The sequence below is a fragment of the Rhinoderma darwinii genome, chromosome 3 (genome assembly GCF_050947455.1).
Source record: "Rhinoderma darwinii isolate aRhiDar2 chromosome 3, aRhiDar2.hap1, whole genome shotgun sequence".
Classification (NCBI taxonomy): domain Eukaryota; kingdom Metazoa; phylum Chordata; class Amphibia; order Anura; family Rhinodermatidae; genus Rhinoderma; species Rhinoderma darwinii.
Genome location: NC_134689.1, coordinates 417,386,497 through 417,408,069, shown reverse-complemented (window position 1 = coordinate 417,408,069; position 21,573 = coordinate 417,386,497). Strand labels below are relative to the sequence as shown.

The 21,573-nt window shown below is 43.3% G+C and overlaps 2 protein-coding genes across 2 annotated transcripts; both read left to right on the top strand.

The window, feature by feature from the left end:
• The first annotated feature begins 4,208 nt into the window (after positions 1–4,208).
• LOC142750271 (extracellular calcium-sensing receptor-like) lies at positions 4,209–7,385 on the top strand. Its single transcript, XM_075859242.1, has 3 exons — positions 4,209–4,348; positions 5,386–5,677; positions 6,254–7,385. Exons 2-3 carry the CDS (start codon positions 5,649–5,651, stop codon positions 7,068–7,070), a joined length of 846 nt encoding a protein of 281 aa, XP_075715357.1. The 5' UTR covers positions 4,209–4,348; positions 5,386–5,648; the 3' UTR covers positions 7,071–7,385.
• Positions 7,285–16,340, top strand: LOC142750579 (vomeronasal type-2 receptor 26-like). The gene is made up of 4 exons (XM_075859575.1): positions 7,285–7,290; positions 7,704–7,937; positions 8,906–9,026; positions 15,364–16,340. Exons 1-4 carry the CDS (start codon positions 7,285–7,287, stop codon positions 16,287–16,289), a joined length of 1,287 nt encoding a protein of 428 aa, XP_075715690.1. The 3' UTR covers positions 16,290–16,340.
• The last annotated feature ends 5,233 nt before the right edge of the window (positions 16,341–21,573 follow it).

Below are 21,573 nucleotides of genomic sequence, written 5' to 3'. Positions count from 1 at the left end.
GTCCAAAGTTTTTTGTAGTTGATGATGAGGTTTGCAGATCATCTGTAAATCATTAAGATTTCGAGGCTGTCGCTTGGCAACTCGGATCTTCAGCTCCCTCCATAAATTTTCGATGGGATTAAGGTCTGGAGACTGGCTAGGCCACTCCATGACCTTAATGTGCTTCTTTTTGAGCCACTCCTTTGTTGCCTTGGCTGTATGTTTCGGGTCATTGTCGTGCTGGAAGACCCAGCCACGAGCCATTTTTAATGTCCTGGTGGAGTGAAGGAGGTTGTCACTCAGGATTTGACGGTACATGGCTCCATCCATTCTCCCATTGATGCGGTGAAGTAGTCCTGTGCCCTTAGCAGAGAAACACCCCCAAAACATAATGTTTCCAACTCCATGTTTGACAGTGGGGACGGTGTTCTTTGGGTCATAGGCAGCATTGCTCTTCCTCCAAACACGGCGCGTTGAGTTAATGCCAAAGAGCTCAATTTTAGTCTCATCTGACTACAGCACCTTCTCCCAATCACTCTCAGAATCATCCAGATGTTCATTTGCAAACTTCAGACGGGCCTGTACATGTGCCTTTTTGAGCAGGGGGACCTTGCGGGCACTGCAGGATTTTAATCCATTACGGCGTAATGTGTTACTTATGGTTTTCTTGGTGACTGTGGTCCCAGCTGCCTTGAGATCATTAACAAGTTCCCCCGGTGTAGTTTTCAGCTGAGCTCTCACCTTCCTCAGGATCAAGGATATCCCACGAGGTGAGATTTTGCATGGAGCCCCAGATCGATGTCGATTGACAGTCATTTTGTATGTCTTCCATTTTCTTACTATTGCACCAACAGTTGTCTCCTTCTCACCCAGCGTCTTACTTATGGTTTTGTAGCCCATTCCAGCCTTGTGCAGGTCTATGATCTTCTCCCTGACATCCTTAGAAAGCTCTTTGGTCTTGCCCATGTTGTAGAGGTTAGAGTCAGACTGATTAATTGAGTCTGTGGACAGGAGTCTTTTATACAAGTGACCATTTAAGACAGCTGTCTTTAATGCAGGCACCAAGTTGATTTGGAGCGTGTAACTGGTCTGGAGGAGGCTGAACTCTTAATGGTTGGTAGGGGATCAAATACTTATTTCTCTGTGCACAATGCAAATAAATATATATAATTTTGACTATGTGATTTTCTGTTTTTTTAAAAAATATTATCTATCTCTCACTGGTAAAATTAACCAAGCCTAAAAATTCTAGACTGTTCATGTCTTTGACAGTGGGCAAACTTACAAAATCAGCAAGGGATCAAATAGTTATTTCCTCCACTGTAGGTAATAGAATTCATACCATATCTTTGTATGCGGATGACATTATACTCTCGCTATCTTCCCCGGAGCACTCTCTGAAATCCCCTCTGGAATGTATTCAAGCCTTTGGTCAGATCTCCTTATACAATCGTATTACCTAAAAGTCTCAAATACTCCCGTTGAACCATTCCACCTCGACACTTCATCTTTTCAAAACTAGATATCCATTAGACTGGCAGGAAGGTGGTTGTAACATCCACAGCCGCCGACCGGGGTTCTAACTTACCCCCCGACGGCTGCGACCATGGACGATTGAGTGCTGGGCGGCATCTCCCTTCTGACAGATGCCATCCCGAAATTTCACATCACTGTACTGGCTCCCTTAGGGTGTGCGTGCGCTCAAGTTGGCGTTAAAGGGCCAGTACGTGTCAGAGATCTGTAATTTAACCCATAATTCCCTTGGACTATAAAAAGGGCTCTGCCCTTTCACTCATTGCCTGAGCGTAGTTGTGTTTACCCGTGTTAGTGTTGCAAATGGTCCCTTAGTATTTTCCTGTTCCCAGTGTTACCGTGCCCTGCTACCTGTATCCTGTATGCCGTGCTATACCTAGTTTTGTTTCTTTGAAGACTTGGAGTTGTGTGCTGCTTGCGTCCACGCCTGCTGTGTTACACCGCGCCTGGTGTCTGCTGCCAAGGTCCCATTTAAGCCTAGCCGTTACTACTGTCTGATAAAATAAAACTCAAGCACTTCAGGGAGCGCTTGAGTTTTATCTTATCAATATTGACAGAGTGGGAATCCTACCTACAGCACCCAGACCATTTTGCAGAGTGCCACAGATTTGATCTACGTTACTCTGTCTGAACTACCACAGATACCCTTGTGCTCGGACTATAGACTTTGTCGTGGTACCCTGTTTCACACTGCTATTCCGCTACGGTGGTATGGCCCAGTGGGTCCGCAAACCCACAGATCGTGACAGTGGTATTCAATATCTGGGTATCACTCTGACGCCTTTGTGTAAGTCTTTGTACCGAGCTACCCCTCGTACAAATTATCCATTTAGAAACTACTAGGTTACATAAATTTGAGGTATCATGAGTAGGTAAAATTGAAACATTCAAAATGTTATTGCTATCAAAGCTCTATCTATTCAGAACGGCCCCAATAGCAATTCCAAAACCCTTTTTCCAATGCATCCAAAAGGTTTTCATGGGATTTATATGGTCCTATATTAAACCACGAGTTGCTTCTCATCTCTTGACCAGAGATAAAGGATTGGGGATCCCTAACATGTATGGATATTATGCAGCCACCTTGGTGGTACTTTTCTGTCCAGGGTGGAAAGCTATCCTCTTTAAACTTTGGGATCAAATTGAATCTTCCTACATCTTCCCCTCAAATATGAAAGCCCTCGTTTTTCTTGGATTTTGGAATGTCTCCCCTCCTTCCCATATCTCCCCACTTACAACTGCTGATCTAGCTTTTGCTGGTCTTACCTACAAAAGGAATCGACTGACCAATTTCCTCTCCCCAAATTGTACACCCCTATTCACATTTTAGAATTGGCCATTCTTAACTTGAATTTAACAAGATGGAAGACCAGAGGTATATGGTTTCATATGTATCATCAAGACCAGTTTAGCACCTTTGAATATTTAATGTACAAATATTCCTTACCACAGAGTGACTTCTATAAGTGTTTACAGGTTAGACACTTTATCTCTGACCTGCAAAAATTGCATCCTATCTGCAATTTGAAACATTTTGGTTGGCTTGATAAGTTCACAAAGACCCTGAAAGGTATCTACAGTACTTTAAAAGCAAACACTGACTTTAATAAAACTCACAATATTGACTTTTGGGAAAATAATCTAGGGATGACTTTTGAGGAAGGTCAATGGCTGAAAGCCTACAAACTAATTCATAGTACTTTACAATGTAGCTCTCATGTGAAGGCTATTAAAACTAACCTACCCTGGTATTATACTCCAGATAGATGCTTTTTTTACATATGGACATTGTTCCTCCAAGATTTAGAATTTTGGCCTGCAAAATTTTGGTGATGTCTAAGCTAGTCCTGACTAGACATTGGAAGAGTGCTGATGCACCTGCCTTGGAAGAGCTGTTATTGTAAAGCAATGCCTCCTATGCTTATGAAAAGATAATAGCATACAGCAACTTCTCCTTTCCCAAATTTACCAATATCTGGACCTACTGGTCAGTCAGTCCTTTTTCCCAACGAGACTAGTTATAATGAGACTGTGCGTAAAATACTATCCTACAACTGACAGTGAATTTGCGTATACTGCTAGCTTTACGATGCCTAGATTTTCTAATGTTATCTTTTTATTTTTTTTCTTTGCTTCACATCTTGTTCACGAAGCTCATTGTTGGAGCTGAGCATGCAAACTGTTTATCTGAGATATTTGTGCAGTGCATTTATTCTTTTGTTTAAAATACAATAAAAACTATTGATCCGGAAACAAGAACACAAGCCAAGTTGAGTTTGCATGTGTAAGGGGGATCAGCTGTCAAACGATGGCTTTTGTAGGTGTACGGGTATCACACTTGGCAGACTTTTCAAATATTTCTGAAAATTTGTCCCATTAATCTACATGTTTTTGCAGCCTGGAATTTTATAAACCTCATTTAGATGTGTGGAACAGTCATAGAAATTTCTACAAGTGTGATGTGTGTGAATATACCCATACCCTAGAGACTCCCTTTAAGTTCTAGCCTTGTCTCTCCAGTTAAACTATTTCTCTACAGAGAAGACATCTGGGAAACGTTATCAGTAACAATGCTATATATTTTATATTCACAGACATTTGTATACTGTTGGATTATGATTAACGTATATACGACATGTATGAAGAAACTTCTACTGCACTTCATGGCAATTTTGTGTTCTATGTGTCAGATGTGTAGATTACCACCTGTGACAGACCTGGAGGGGATTCGACAACCTGGAGATATCATGATAGGAGTGTTACTACCTATAAACAATGAAAAGATCTACCAGAAATTCACATTTAATGTGCGACCACCCAGGATTTTGTGCCGATTGTAAGTAGGTCTTATGCAATGATACTAGTGGTAGAGAACTATAATTTTTGGTATTGTAATGTACTATAATCTCCTCCATCCTGCTCTACGCAGACAAATTGTCAACGCCTGCAAACATGTCCACAAAGAACTAAAAGTCTACTCAGGTACCCCAGGTGCCATCAGTGGAATTCCTGTTGCAATTCTTGTCACCATATACTCTGCCATACGGTTTCTCCAATATTTTATCCTACATTCTTATTACCATTATCGCTGGCCATAAAAAAATTGCTCAAGGTGGGCAGTGTGGTCTCTTATTGCTAAAATGATCAATCCTTTTCATGTAAGAAAAATATCTGATTCCTTCATCAATTAGGTTACAATCTCTCCAGCTTTTCCACTATTTAATGCTCAAGGATGTACCCCATATTCGAGGTGTAGCCTTAGTGATTTATTTAGTGATATTTCATACTTGAGTCATAGTTTTTTTATAGATCTTGTCATACAAACTAAGATTATATTTGCTTTTGCAGCAGCTGATTGACATTGAATGATGTTGTTTAGATTGCTGCTAAACACCATACCCAAATCTTTCTCATGTACTCCAACTATTTTTTATTTCAAGCATATTAAAGCATAGATTTCCATTTATCAAAATTGTATTTTACCTATTGTACAATATCTATTCCACAAGACACCAGCATCCATTTAAATCATTGACTACCCATGTGATGCTTCATTACTACATGTCATAGTGATTTTCACAAGAAAAAATTCCATCTAATGTGCTCCCAGCATTGGAGCCTGTATGCAAATGGTCTCCAAAAGATTCATAGTCTGAAAGAGGTTGTTACTGTTACCCAATTATTCCTGGTACTGCACATTTTATATTGTATCTGGTCTACTAGAAAACATAAATTAAGCAGACACGTGTAGCAGTGTTTGTATCTCAGAATGTTCAGTTTCATTATTTTAAAATGTACTAAAATAAAAAAAAATATTTTTTTAAGTAATAAAAATCAATACAAAATGTAAAACATCTTTTCTCTGTCTGGAAGGTTACATCTAGAAATGTATCACCAGCTTCAAACTTTGCTGTTTACCATTGAGGAAGTCAATAGAGATCCCAATATTCTGTCAAACATTTCATTAGGATTCCAGATGTACGACACCTGCAGTATACCTCACTACGAATTACAAGGAGCTTTACAGTTCCTGACTGACTCTAGTAAAACTATCACCGACAACCATTGTACTTCTAGGCCATTGTTCTCCGCTGTTATTGGTTCTGCAATTTCTGCAAACTCAATCATCTTGGCTAATGTTTTGGGGACCTTCAGATATCCACAGGTAAGAAATAAACATCACTCCATTACATAGTTACGTCTCTTGGTTTATATAAAAAATCGTCCAAAGGTAGGAGAAAACTCTGGTGAAATGTGGATCAATTTACCTTAATGGTTGACAATGTCCTTCATATCTGCAACATATTTTTAAAAAATTCTGTAAACTGTGCAGTTTTTTATTTTTTATGTAAGCCAGACATTTGAAGTCACCACACTAGTTACATTTGTGGCAAATTGTCTTCAAAGTACTATGTAGAAAGTAGTCGAAGTAGAATTATAGCTAATGGGATCTGGCAGTGCATGTACGATGGTTAAACAGAGGGACGGGGCTCCAACCAGTCAGCCGGGCTTGGCTAGGTTATGTTGATGCAGGGCTAGGGCTGCAAACGGAATATATGCCACGGGTGGTGACACAAAACCCAGCTATAGCTCTGAAAGTAATCAAATCAGCAAACAATATTTTTGGTATGTAGGTTGATAAAAAAAAAGTTTTTGACAGAATGTTTTTATCTTTTCAGATCAGTCAATTGTCAAGTGTTTCTCTCCTAAGTAATAGGAAATTATTTCCATCCTTTTTCAGGACTCTTACAAGTGACAAGGTCCAGTCTATAGGACTGGCTCAGCTCATACTCAGCTTTGGCTGGACCTGGATCGGACTTGTGGCTCTTGACAATGATTATGGCTTTCAGGGAATTCAGCCAATAAAGAAAGCAATAGTCGAGGCTGGAGCATGTGTGGCCTTCATGGAATATATTCGCCTTGACCAACCAGATCTCAATGCCCCACATATAGTGAAGGTCATAAAAGAGTCCACAGCTAAGGTTGTAGTTGTGTTTGCTTATGGCGTTGAATTAATTCCTATTTTTAATGAGATGATGAAGCAGAATGTCACGGGAAGGATCTTTATTGGGAATGCCGGTTGGTCTAGGTCTACTATATTATCCGTCACAAACTATGTTCAGACTTTACTCGGCACCCTTGGTTTAGCTCAAAATGATTATACTATCCCAGGATTAGATGGATTCCTCGCCAAAATCTATCCATCTACTTCTACAAAAGAGGATTGGGCCACCATGTATTGGGAGCGAGTTTTCAATTGCCAATTTCGTCGTAATGTAAACCTTACTATTTCTTCGGCAAACCGAATAAAAACATGCACAGGATCAGAAGATTTAGAAGATGTGAAAAATAAATCCAATTATATTTCCACCTTAAAATCTGCTTATGTTATGTATATGGCTGTTTTTGTCTTAGCCAAAGCTATAGAAGATATGAAAAACTGCAAAATTAATGAGGGACCATTTTCGAATGGGACCTGTGCGAACATTCGAGATGTCATACCATGGCAGGTAATCTCACTGTATAAAGTCTTTATTGGTTGTATTTATGTGCTATGATAGCTATTTCATCACGTATTGACTGGAGAAATATATATTTAATTGACTGTATATTAGCTTTGTGAGCCACGTTCCTAGTCATAGTTTCTATTTCTTAAATGACCCATCCACATGGCCGGATAATAAGCAGAACAAAAGCGGTATATGCCCCTAGTTGTCCACCGTAGCAGCCTTCAGTATCCTCTACCACCTCATAACTGTAATTAATCACATTATGGTGGTATTTTTAGGACATTGAATGGTGCATATGTGCACTTTGTGGTTGTTTTTGAAAACATATTGTCATTGTGCTATTGTTCGTAATGATTGAATATATCAAACTGTAAAACTTGTATCATTAACTTGTAGCCAGGTGTTCCTTTTAATAAAAATAAAAAGTTGTTTCAAGATAAATTGGAGTCCTTAATTAAATTCAAACATATGTTAAAGGTGAACACATCTCTAAGGGCTCGACAGGATTCAATTTGTAACAGATCCCACTGACTATTAGGTTCACTTCTTTTAGACTATACCATTTTCCCATAAGGGCAACTGTAAACGGATAGAACAGAACCTAAACACCAATGGTAATAGAGCTTTCTTTATCAAACATAATGATTAGACTACATTATTACCACTCTTCTATTTTTGCAGCTTACCTATTATATTAGGAGAGTCAGGCTCAGACTCAGCTTTGGAAAATACATATATTTTGATGAGAATGGTGATTCACCTACAGTCTACAGTATTGTGAACTGGCATCTGAATCAAGATGGGACCCTGACTCAAGTTAAGATTGGCAGTTACAATATTACAGCGTCTCCTGATCAAGTTCTCAGCATCAACTCAAGTTTGATAGTGTGGCCTAAGTCTACAGAAGGTCAACAGGTGGGAAGTTGAGACTTCTTGATGAAAACATAGGTTTGTGCCTTGAAAACAAAAATGGATGAAATGTATAAGTGAATAAAGGACATTCTGCTCGAGGACCTAGGACTATGACGAGAACCTCACGTCTGGTCTAAAGCACTTAGCACTTAAGATATATACACAAGTATGGAATATGTTAAAAAAAATTGCTAAAGCTCAGCAGTCCATTTCTCAAAACTCCAAATAGATTGTCTCATTTATTCACCGTTCAGTCATAACATTAATACCACTGAAAGATGAAGTGAATAATATTCACTCATCTCTAGTTAAGAGTCAAGTTAAATTTTGATACATCTGAATGTCCTATTTGGTTTTTGGTGTTCTTTAAATCCCTGTTTCATGTTCGCAGAGTCATAGCTAAGCTTTCACCGGCAAAGGAACAGTTTGCTGCTCTCGGCCTGTTTTTTAATACTCTGCCAAGGCAAAGTGGCTTGTTAATATTCCTTATGGCACCCAGGGCACTTGCTCAATAGCCCTCATAGCTACAAGCCCTGTGCCCATCCAGGCTCCCGAACTTGCTTTCCTGATGGTATTGTGGCCTTTCAAGCTGAACATTAAGAAAAGAGCTAAGCAATATCGAAGACTTTTTTAAAATATATTCCCAATAGATACAAATATGTAAGAATAAATATATTATGTCTCAGTAGCAATGAGAATATTGTATTATCTAAAGTATTCTAGAACGTTAAGCTCAGAAGAGCATCTGAAGTCCACCATGAATAAGTCCACATAAATAAGGACCACTGTCATATGTTCAGACTATGCCCAAATAATTCCATGCCAGTGCCCCCATAATCACAGTACCCTTATAAGAACAAATTCAGTGCCCCATAAAATTGGACCCATTGTACCTTCGGTTATATATTGCAACCTCATAGTAACAATGTACACAAGATAATTCATCCAATGAAAATACTTATTATCCTCAGGTCCCTCGCTCAGATTGTAGTAACAGTTGCTCCCCAGGATTCAGGAAAGCTGCCGTACAAGGAAAACCAACCTGTTGCTTTATGTGTGTTCCCTGTCTTCAAGGAGAGATCTCAAGTTCAGGTAATGCAGTGATATATCTGAATGAAATAAGGAAAAAGGAGTTAGAAAGTTTTAAAGTTTTGAAGTGATTACCTCATTCCAGAAACCTCAGAACGCTACATATAATATATACTGTAGAGCTATGCCATCATTAAAAACGTATGAAACTCTGAGAACGATGCATCCCTGCTTAACATGATTCAAGTCCCAGGGGTTGTCCGGGCACGGGGCAGCTTTTCATACAGATGATCTATTCACAGGATTGGTTACAAGTATATGATCGGTGGGGGTCCGACACCCGGACCCGCACCGATCAGCTGTTCCGGCTGCCTCTAGGCACCGGATGTTATGCCGTTGGCGGTGTCGGAAGCAGATGGCTCCGTAGCCTACATAGAAGCCATACTGCAGTACTGCAACTCTAATTCTATTCACTTAAATAGGAGCAGAACTGCAGAGCTCCACCACGGCTGCTATACTGTAACCAAAGACATCTGCATCCGACACGGAGATCCGGTGCCCAGATGTAGCAGGAACAGCTGATTAGTGCTGGACCCGGGTGCCAGAACCCCATCGATCATATACTGATGGCCTATCCTGTGGTAACAGAATTGTTGAATCTATTGCTTTTTCAGGCTTTGTAAAAGGATTGAATATAAGAAGGTCAATGTCTGCAAATTCCTTGAAAGCTTAAAAAAAACTGTATTCCATAATAACGTTTCTACTTTCTGATGGAACAAGTGAAAATAGTACTATTGTAATGTCGGTGTAGGGAAACAGACAAGTGAGCCCTAATCTACCCGCCACTCAGTCCCTGCCTACTTGCAACGACCCGTCCTAGGCGACGGGGTACAACTGGGCGACAGTCCCTACACTCAATAGGTGCACGACATACAAACAGACAAGGGTACAAAGAAGCCAGGGAAATGGAAGTTGCCCACTGGAACACCGTGAGCAAAAAGCGAGGTGAACGAGCCGAGTCAAAGCAGGAGATGAGCGAGGTACAAAAACGCAGAGCAGAAGAGTGGTCAGAAAAGCCAAGGTCAATCACAAGCAGAGGATCAGTAGTACAAGAAGCTGCAGCAGGGCCAGGAAACAAACAGAGAAGAATCACAAGCAAGGAGGAACAGGAAAGGCAGGTATAAATAGACAGAGGGTGGGAGCTAGCTCCGTCTGGCCAGGCTGTGATAGGCTCTCCCACTCCTAAGCCTGCCATCCTGAGTGGTGGAAGATGGAGTCAGTCTCACAGACATAGAAGCAGGTTCAGACTGATTACCTATGGGCGTTGACACAGAAGATGTGCCTGGCAGATCCTTTACAGTACCCCCCCTTTTATGAGGGGCCACCGGACCCTTTCTAGTTGGACCTGGTTTATTGGGGAAACGAAGGTGGAACCTCCTGACCAATACCTCAGCGTGAACATCCCGGGCGGGTACCCAAGTCCTCTCCTCAGGCCCGTATCTTCTCCAATGGACCAGGTACTGGAGGGAGACTTGGACCATCTTGCTGTCCACAATCTTGGCCACCTCGAATTCTACCCCCTCAGGGGTGAGAACAGGGACCGGAGGTTTCCTCGAGGTAGCCAAGGACGGGGAGCAGCATTTAAGGAGAGAGACATGAAAGACGTTGTGTACTCGAAAAGATGGGGGCAACTCCAGTCGGAAGGAGACAGGGTTGAGGACTTCAATGACCTTGTACGGCCCTATAAACCGGGGAGCAAACTTCTTGGACGGGACTTTAAGGCGCACATTTTTTGACGATAGCCACACCAGATCACCGACCATAAACAAGGGGTTAGCAGAACGTCTTCTATCAGCCTGAGTTTTTTGTATGCTCTGGGACGCCTCTAGTTTCTTCTGAACCTGGGCCCAGACAGAGACTGTGCACAGTTCCCGAAGAACGACCTCTACCTCGGGATTGTTGGAACTACCAGGTGAAACGGAGGAGAACCGTGGATTAAACCCAAAATTACAGAAAAAGGGGGAGACCCCTGACGAGTTACTGACCCGGTTATTAAGGGAAAATTCGGCGAGGGGAATGCATGAGACCCAATCATACTGACAGTCAGAGATAAAACACCTTAAATATTGTTCTAGAGACTGATTAGTCCTCTCCGTTTGGCCATTAGTTTCAGGATGGAAGGCAGAGGAGAAGGACAGATAAATCTCCAACTTTTTACAGAAGGCTCTCCAAAACAATGAAACAAATTGTACCCCTCTGTCAGAAACAATATTGACAGGGACCCCATGGAGACGCAGGATGTGTTTGACAAACAAGGTAGCTAACGTCTTAGCATTGGGTAGTTTCTTGAGGGGCACAAAGTGGCACATCTTACTGAAGCGGTCTACTACAACCCACACCACCGAATTGCCTTGAGATGGAGGCAAATCGGTGATGAAATCCATGGAGATATGGGTCCAAGGTCTCTGGGGAACAGGCAAAGAACATAGTAAGCCCGCTGGTCGGGACCTGGGAGTCTTGGACCTAGCACAAACTTCACAAGCGGCGACGTAGGCCTTAATGTCTTTGAGCAACCCAGGCCACCAATAGTTTCTGCCAATGAGGTGCTTGGTACCCAGGATGGCCAGATAGTGCAGAATCATGATTTTCCCTAAGTACCCTTAGCCGGAATTGCAGGGGAACAAACAGCTTGTTCTCAGGAAGGTTCCCGGGAGTTGAACCTTGATCAGCCGCAATTTCAGTGGACTAAATCAGAATCAATAGAGGAAATGATTATATCTGGAGGCAAAACACAAGCAGGATCTTCCTCCGAAGGACGGCTGGCCATGAAGCTACGTGACAGTGCATCAGCCTTAATATTTTTAGACCCAGCCCTATAGGTGACCAAAAAGTTGAATCTGGTAAAAAATAACGCCCATCGAGCTTGTCTCGTGTTTAGCCTCCGGGCAGATTCTAGGAAAACCAGATTCTTGTGGTCGATAAGGACCATTATCTGGTGCCTAGCCCCCTCCAGGAAGTGGCGCCACTCTTCAAATGCCCATTTAATGGCTAAGAGTTCGCGGTTGCCAATATCATAGTTACTCTCAGTGGGCGAAAACTTCCTGGAGAAGTAGGCACAGGGGCGGAGATGGGTGAGGGACCTGGTACCCTGGGACAAGACAGCCCCCACACCCACCTCGGACGCGTCAACCTCCACGATAAATGGCTCCATTTGGTTGGGCTGAACCAGCACTGGGGCCGAGATAAAGCACTTCTTAAGGACCTCAAAAGCCTGGACAGCCTCAGGAGGCCAGTGGAGGAGATCAGCACCTTTGCGAGTGAGATCCGTAAGAGGCCTAGCGATGACCGAGAAGTTAGCAATAAATCTCCTGTAATAATTAGCGAACCCCAGGAAGCACTGTAACGCCTTCAGGGAGGCAGGTTGGACCCATTCCGCCACAGCCTGGACCTTGGCGGGGTCCATGCGGAATTCGTGAGAAGTGAGGAATTGACCCAAAAACTGTATCTCCTGCACCCCAAACACACATTTTTCGGTCTTCGCAAACAGTTTGTTTTCCCAAAGGGCCTGGAGCACATTCCTGACATGCTCAATGTGGGAGGACCAGTCCTTGGAAAACACAAGTATGTCATCAAGGTACACTACAAGAAATACCCCAAGGTAGTCTCTTAAAACCTCATTTATGAAATTCTGGAAGACCGCGGGAGCATTACACAACCCAAAGGGCATGACGAGGTATTCAAAATGACCTTCGGGCGTGTTAAACGCAGTCTTCCACTCATCCCCCTCTTTGATGCGGATAAGGTTATAAGCCCCCCGTAGATCAAACTTAGAGAACCATTGGGCCCCCTGAACCTGATTGAAGAGATCAGGAATCAAAGGAAGGGGTTACTGGTTCCTTACAGTGACCTTATTTAAGTTGCGGTAGTCAATGCATGGCCTAAGACCACCATCCCTTTTCCCTACGAAGAAGAAGCCAGCACCTACCGGAGAAGTAGAGGGGCGAATGTAACCCTTGGCCAGGCATTCCTGGATATACTCTCTCATGGCTTCACGTTCGGGACAAGAGAGATTAAATATCCTACCCTTAGGGAGCTTAGCTCCTGGTACCAAATCAATTGCGCAATCGTATTCTCTATGAGGTGGTAACACTTCGGAGGCCTCTTTAGAGAAAACATCAGCAAAGTCCTGAACAAACTCAGGTAGAGTGTTCACCTCCTCAGGGAGAGAAATAGAATTAACAGGAAAACATGACGTCATGCATTCATTACCCCATTTGGTAAGATCCCCAGTATTCCAGTCAAACGTGGGATTATGCAACTGCAACCAGGGAAGGCCTAAAACCAAATCGTACGATAATCCCTGCATCACCAGTACAGAGCACTGCTCCAAATGTATGGAGCTAACAAGGAGTTCAAAAACAGGTGTATGCTGTGTAAAATAACCATTAGCAAGAGGAGTGGAGTCGATACCCACTACCGGGACAGGTTTAGGAAAATCAATCAATGGCATAGCTAGAGACATAGCAAATTCCACAGACATAATATTAGCAGAAGACCCTGAATCCACGAAGGAACTACCGGTAGCAGACCTACCACCAAAAGAGACCTGAAAGGGAAGCAAGATTTTATTACGTTTCATATTTACGGGAAATACCTGTGCGTCCAAGTGACCTCCCCGATGGTCACTTAGGCGCGGAAGTTCTTCTGGCTGCTTATTCTTACGCCTAGGACAGTTGTTCACTTGATGCTTGTCATCCCCACAGTAGAAGCAGAGACCATTCTTTCTGCGGAACTCTCTACGTTGTTGGGGGGACACGGAGGCCCCGAGTTGCATAGGTACCTCCGAGTCTTCCGTGGAAGAACAAAGCAACGGAACCTCGGGAGGCATCATGGGGGAGTCAGAGGAGAAAACACAAACACGTTCAAGTCGTCGTTCCCTGAGACGTCGGTCAAGTCATACCGCTAAAGCCATAACCTGATCTAGGGCGTCAGAAGAGGGATAGCTAACTAGCAGGTCTTTCAGGGCGTTCGACAGACCCAATCTAAACTGGCACCTTAAGGCAGGGTCATTCCACCGAGAAGCTACGCACCACTTCCTAAAGTCAGAACAATACTCCTCAACAGGTCTCTTACCCTGACGTAAGGTCACCAGCTGACTCTCGGCAAAGGCAGTCTTTTCAGTCTCGTCATAAATGAGCCCGAGAGCAGAAAAGAAAAGATCAACGGAGGAAAGTTCAGGGGCGTCAGGAGCCACGGAGAAGGCCCATTCTTGGGGCCCGTCCTGGAGCCGGGACATAATTATACCCACCCGCTGGCTCTCAGAACCTGAGGAGTGGGGCTTTAAGCGAAAATATAGCCTACAACTCTCCCGAAAGGAGAAAAAAGTCTTCCGGTCCCCTGAGAACCGGTCAGGCAACTTGAGGTGGGGTTCAAGAGGTGAGCTGAGGGGCACTACCAGGGTAGCATCAGGCTGGTTGTCCCTCTGAGCCAGGGCCTGGACCTGTAGGGAGAGGCCCTGCATTTGCTGAGTCAGGGTCTCAAGGGGGTCCATAGTAGTGTCAAGGACCAGGGTAGAATAGGTATATGGGCTTGTGATTATGTAATGTCGGGGTAGGGAAACAGACAAGTGAGCCCTAATCTACCCGCCACTCAGTCCCTGCCTACTTGCAACGACCCGCCCTAGGCGACGGGGTACAACTGGGCGACAGTCCCTACACTCAATAGTCAAACCAGGAGATGAGCGAGGTACAAAAACGCAGAGCAGAAGAGTGGTCAGAAAAGCCAAGGTCAATCACAAGCAGAGGATCAGTAGTACAAGAAGCTGCAGCAGGGCCAGGAAACAAACAGAGAAGAATCACAAGCAAGGAGGAACAGGAAAGGCAGGTATAAATAGACAGAGGGCGAAAGCTAGCTCCGTCTGGCCAGGCTGTGATAGACTCTCCCACTCCTAAGCCTGCCATCCTGAGTGGTGGAAGATGGAGTCAGTCTCACAGACATAGAAGCAGGTGCGGACTGATTACCTATGGGCGTTGACACAGAAGAAGTGCCTGGCAGATCCTTTACAACTATTTTAATAAAATGGATTTGTCCCACTACGAAAACCGTTAAACAAATGAAGCCAGCCCTGGTGAAGTTTGTTAAATCACTGACAAAAAGCCGATCTCAGATAAATGGGCAATGACACAATAAATTCCTTCCCGACTTCAAATATGGCAATCAGAATAACTCTCGGGATTAACGAAAAAATCTTCAGTATCTAGTGCCTATAAATGTTATGTATACATAAAAAGTAACAAAATGTTTTTGCATCCATACTTAACCTGATATAAAATGTTTATGTAAAAAAATAAAAATAATAATAATAATACAATATTTGACTATGTTATTTTGTTTTTTACAGATTTATTAAACTGCTTCAGGTGTCCATGGGACCAGTGGCCAAATCCAAAAGAAAAGTCCATGTGTCTTCCAAAATCCACTGAGTTTTTGTCTTATGAAGATGCATTAGGAGCTGCATTAGCTGCCACTAGCATTATATCCTCCATTATTCCTGTCCTTATATTAAAACTTTTTGTCTACCATAAAAACACACCCATAGTAAAAGCCAGTAATTACTCTCTAAGTTGTCTTCTACTGATGTCCCTCAGCCTCTGCTTTTTTTGCTCTTTTGGATTTATTGGGTACCCAGATCATGGTAAATGTCTCCTACGTCAGGTGTCTTTCGGTCTGGTCTTCACTCTCTGTGTTGCATGTATTTTGGCCAAGTCAATCATGGTTGTTTTGGCTTTTATGGCCACTAGACCAGGAAGTAGACTGAGAAAGTGGACTACTCTAAGAGTCTCCTACATGATTATTATTATTATGTGTTGTCTATTACAGTTCAGTCTGTGCGTCACTTGGTTGTCCCTTACTCCCCCATTTCCACAATATGACACTGTGACTAAGCCTGAACTCATCATTGTTGACTGCAATGAGGGATCACCCATTGCCTTCTGGACCATGTTGGGTTATCTCTTTCTTCTGGCCACCATTAGTTTCATTGTGGCCTTCCTGGCTCGGAGACTTCCCAACAGCTTCAATGAAGCCCAATTTATCACATTCAGCATGTTGTCCTTCCTCAGTGTCTGGATATCTTATATCCCGGCCTCCCTCAGTACTCAGGGAAGATACACAGTAGCTATGGAGATCTTTGCTATTTTAGCATCTACTTGGGCTGTGATTATCTGTATGTTTCTTCCTAAATGTTTCTTTATATTGTTCAGACCAGATATGAATTCCAGGGATAACATGATAAGGAAAGCCAAAAATAATGATATCAAAATATAAAGTCAGTAAAATTCTAGAAGAGCATTCTCCTTTTTTCAAAATTATGCCATTCAATCGTCATTATTATGTTAATTCTTTCTCATTCTCATATATAATAAAGTGCTACGTCTGAGTTTCCTCTACCTAATATGTGTTTTTCAGTTCTTTGTCCAGGCTATTAGTTCTGCTAATTTCTGCAGACATTATAATAGGAGATATCTAGGACCTTCCTGTCAGGACCTTCCTCCTCAATGACATTTCCCTGCAGTGCTTGGTTTGGACGCGTAGACCTTTTTGCACAGTATGGACTCTCTTTATTTCTCCTTGTCCATGCCACACTGTATACAATAAGAAGCAGGCAAGAAGGTACAATGTCCTCCTCATCAGACCATTTGTTCTCTGTCTCTCAAATCATCCACTAGCGTAAGTTTGGACTGGCTCATTAGATTATCTTCGGCTCATTAGAGTATCTTCTGCTGACGTCCATACTCTGACACAATACTGGGCCTTTAGTGTGATACTGCCTCCAGGGTCCAGAAGCAGACATAACCATATAGAGGTGACTTTGGAGCCAATCACTTGCCTTAGGATATAGTTCTTATGGATTGATTACCAAATAACCTATTAGGCCTTAATAATAATATTTCCTGTTTGTGCAATGATAAGAAGAAAGATTAAACACTGATACACCTTTTAATGACATCTGATAATGGGCCAAGGGCTACAATGCTTCATTTTAAAGCACTTTAGTCTAATACTGCACAGGTCTCCTACACAGCATGGAGTGGATGCTTGACTCTACAGGTACCTCTTATCCCAGCCGTTTAACCTCTTAGATTTCGTGGTCAATAGTGACCGTGGCATCTAGCCGTTCTGCTACACGGGAGGTTTCTGTCCTCCCATCGCTCGCATGGCACCCGGGATCCCAATGAAGGACCCAAGATTTTGTCTTTGCACTTCTATTAGTTACTTCTGGAATCAGGGCCTAATAAGATACTTGTTAGTTATACTGACAGGCACAATACAATACAGTACAGAAGTAGGGCAGCGTTTACATGTCTCCTTGTAGGACTAATAAATGTGATAAATAACATTTCAGTAAAGTTCTATGAAACAAAAAACTAATTAAAAAAACAAAACGTTTTTCCCTTACCAAATGCTTTGCATTTGTAAAAAATGTAAAACAATGAAAAGACAACACATAATTGGTATTGCCGAATTTGTAACAACCCAAACTATATAATTATTACCTTTTTAAACACGTACGTTGAGCCCAGTAAAAAAAAAAAAAAAAAAAATTGCAGAAGACTAAGGCCTCTTTCACACGACAGTGAAAAACGGCCATGTGATGGCCGTCCTTTTAACGGCTTTCACATGGCCGTTTTCAGAACAATGATGTTCTATGGGTGCATTCACACGGCCGTTTTTTTAACGGCCCGTGAATAATGGCCGTCAAAAAATAGGACATGTCCTATTTTTGGCCGTTTTAACGGCCTGACGGCCCCCATAGAAGTCAATGGATCCGTTTTTAACGGCTGTCAATACATGTAACAACCGTTAAAAACGGATCTGTTACATGGGGACTGGCAAGGGAACTACTAGTTCCCTTGCTGGCTATCGTTGGCATACTCACGTTTGCGGCGCTTCTTCAGGTGTGGTCACTCGTCTGTGGTCACTCGGGTTTGAAGGCGCCTCGATGACGTCACCGCCCTGTCGCACTGCCTTGCCAGATCCCGTGCAGACGAGTGACCTCAAGTGAAGAAGAGGAGAGACGGCGCTGCTCTCGTGAGTATGTGGCACGATCTATAGGCAGGCTGGTGTGGCATCTTCAGGGAGGCTGGTGTGGCATCATGTACAGGGAGGCTGGTGTGGTATTTACAGGGAGGCTGGTGTGGCATCTACAGGGAGGCTGGTGTGGCATCTACAGGGAGGCTGGTGTGGCATCTACAAGGAGGCTGGTGCGGCATCTACAAGGAGGCTGGTGTGGCATCTACAAGGAGGCTGGTGTGGCATCTACAGGGAGGCTGGTGTGGCATCTACAAGGAGGCTGGTGTGGCATCTACAAGGAGGCTGGTGTGGCATCTACAAGGAGGCTGGTGTGGCATCTACAAGGAGGCTGGTGTGGCATCTACAGGGAGGCTGGTGTGGCATCTACAAGGAGGCTGGTGTAGCATCTACAAGGAGGCTGGTGTAGCATCTACAGGGAGGCTGGTGTGGCACGATCTACAGGGAGGCTGGTGTGGCACGATCTACAGGGAGGCTGGTGTGGCATCATCTACAGGGAGGCGTGTGGCATCATCTACAGGGAGGCGTGTGGCATCATCTACAGGGAGGCGTGTGGCATCATCTACAGGGAGGCGTGTGGCATCATCTACAGGGGGCGTGTGGCATCTACAGGGAGGCGTGTGGCATCATCTACAGGGGGCGTGTGGCATCTACAGGGAGGCGTGTGGCATCATCTACAGGGAGGTGTGTGGCATCATCTACAGGGGGCGTGTGGCATCTACAGGGAGGCGTCTGGCATCATATACAGGGAGGCTGGTGTGGCATCATCTACAGGGGGCGTGTGGCATCTACAGGGAGGCGTCTGGCATCATATACAGGGAGGCGTGTGGCATCATATACAGGGAGGCATGTGGCATCATATACAGGGAGGTGTGTGGCATCATATACAGGGACGCTGTAAATAGTGTCTAGGTGAACATGTGACCTTCCTTTGGTTGTTTTCAGGGGGTTGGGACAAAAAAAGCCTGACCAATGAAATTCATCAGTTTTTTTAACGGCCATGAAAAACTGATGCAAAATGGATGTCAAACGACCATTAAAAACGGACAGATGGACTTGAAATGGATGAAAATTTAGAGACAAACTGATGCAAAATGGCCATGAAAAACTGACAGTTGATCAGTTTTAAATGGACATTTTTTTTCACTGTCGTGTGAATAAGGCCTAACCCTTATACTACTCTGTCAACAGAAAAAGACAAAAGTTATGGCTCTTGGAATGCAATGATAAAAAAATAAATATATACATTGCCTGGTCTCTAAAGCCCATAATTCACACAGGGAGTAGTTAGGCCATGTTCACATGTGGCAGAATTTTTCCGCTGCAAATGTTGGTGCAGATTCGGGGCAATTACGCAACGAATCTGCAGCAACATTTGCATACTTGACAGGTAATTCAGATGTTGTGACTATTACAGCGGACTTGCCATAGATTTCAGTTTTTGCTTTGCAAAGGCTGAAATCCGCAGTGATATTCCGCTGCTTCTCCGCAACATAATGTGCATGTAGCGGAGGGGAAATTCTGCACCGTCACCTAAATTCCGCACAGTTATTTTCTGCAAAGTCTGAACTAAGTTTCCTAAAAATGTATAGAAACAAATGTAAAAAACGGCTGCTGAAGAATTCCACTACAGACTGTTCGCAGCGGAATTCAATAGCAATTCCGCCCTGTCTGAATGTGGCCTTAGGATGGTTCAAAGAGGGGATGTGTACATTCTAAATTTGGTCTGGTCTCAAAGGTGGATGTGGAAAGTTAAAAAGCATGGAAACTCACTTACCTCTTACAATCTTTCTCTGACTCTCTCCACTGGTCTCTGTCACTCATTTCCATGCATTCCTTTGGCCTCCATGATGATTTATCCATATGACATCATGTCATGAAGCCATGTCGAAAATATCACCTAACTCTACTGCTACTGGAAAATGTGTAATTGAATGGACACAGCAACATGGAGACCAACAGAACGCATGAGAGCAAGGAAAACTGGTGGCAAGGGACAGAGAAGATTGCAAACTTTTTCATGCTTTTTTGCCACAACCTTGAGACCAAGCGACTATTTAGTAGCGAAACCTTTGGCAGCTATTACAGCCTTGGGTCTCTGTGAATAGGTCTCTGCAAGCTTTGAGAATTTACACAAGCATAAAACAGGCACCAGTATATGGTGCTAAAATATATTGACATCCCCAGCAAACATCTGATTTTGCTGCCAGCCCAGGCAATGTAGTTATATGTGGTGACCATTAAAATGAATGTTCGTCCATGTAGTCCATGGTCGGCTTTAATCCACCACTGTCTGGAAGTCTCCATTCTACATGATGGATGGTGGGCTTAAAAGAGTGTCCCCCTTCTTTGATGACCATATGCCCTTTGGACACGGATTGTCTCCTGAGACAATTCCTTTAAAGCGTACCTGATTTTTCATTTCAAAATTTAGAAAATTTTGCCTCCTATTGCCCCCACCTTGTCTTGCACACTCGATTCAGCCTTTTTGACCAATGTTCTACTTTTTCTTCTTCCACACAATTCACTGTTCTCTCTGGAGCAGGAGGCGTTCACCAAGTATGCAAAATGGTCTCCTTTTAATCCGCTCCTCCCCAGTGTGAGCACACACGATCCTGTACAATAGCAGATGTTTACGCTTAGAATGACCACCCCTCTGCTCAAGCTACAGTTTGTATTGCTACAAAGAAATTGGTTATTTTAATAATCAACGTGCACAAGTGAAATGATAGGTAAATACATAATTTATATGTACTAAAAAAATCATTGTGTGCAAAAAACCTTTAGGCCCCATTCACATCAAGTTTAGGTCTTCCATCAGAGGCATACAAACAGTATAAGACTTGAGACGTGTACATCCAATGAAAGGCCACAAACACGCGGAGACTGTCCCTGGGAAAACTCCTATAGTCACTGTACATATATAAATAGTGTCGTGTGGGCTTTCCCAGGGCAATAGTACCGGGGCAGAGCATCTACTAGCACTTTGACCGAGGTCTCCGGCACTGTGGAAGTTCCAGATGTCACTGTCCATTTATGAACAAAGACGTCAAGAGCTCCCTTCAGGAGCAATTTCTGACAATAAAAAGCCCCTAACTTTACTTTCCAAATATGGACAGTGACGTCAAGGGCTCATTCAGGAGCAAAATCCCTGGCCAAAGCGTTGCCGACATTTTGGCCAGGGATTTGGGCATTTCAAATCCCCTAACGTCACTGCACCACTGTCCATATTTGGACAGTGACGTCAGGGGCTCCCTCAAGGAGTGGAATCCCTGGCCAGAGCATTGCTGACACTATGGTTGCAGATTCTGCCATTTTAAAGACCCTACCGTTATTGTCCATATATGGACAGTAACGTCAGGGGCTCCATTCAGGCGCGGAATCGCAAGCCAGATTGTTGCCAATGCTTTGGCCCGGGATACTGACATTGCAAAGCCGCTAACATCGCTTTCTATATATACATGCACTGTTTAGAGCTTTCTGAGGGCCGGGCACAGTGCATAATACTTTTATATTCAGG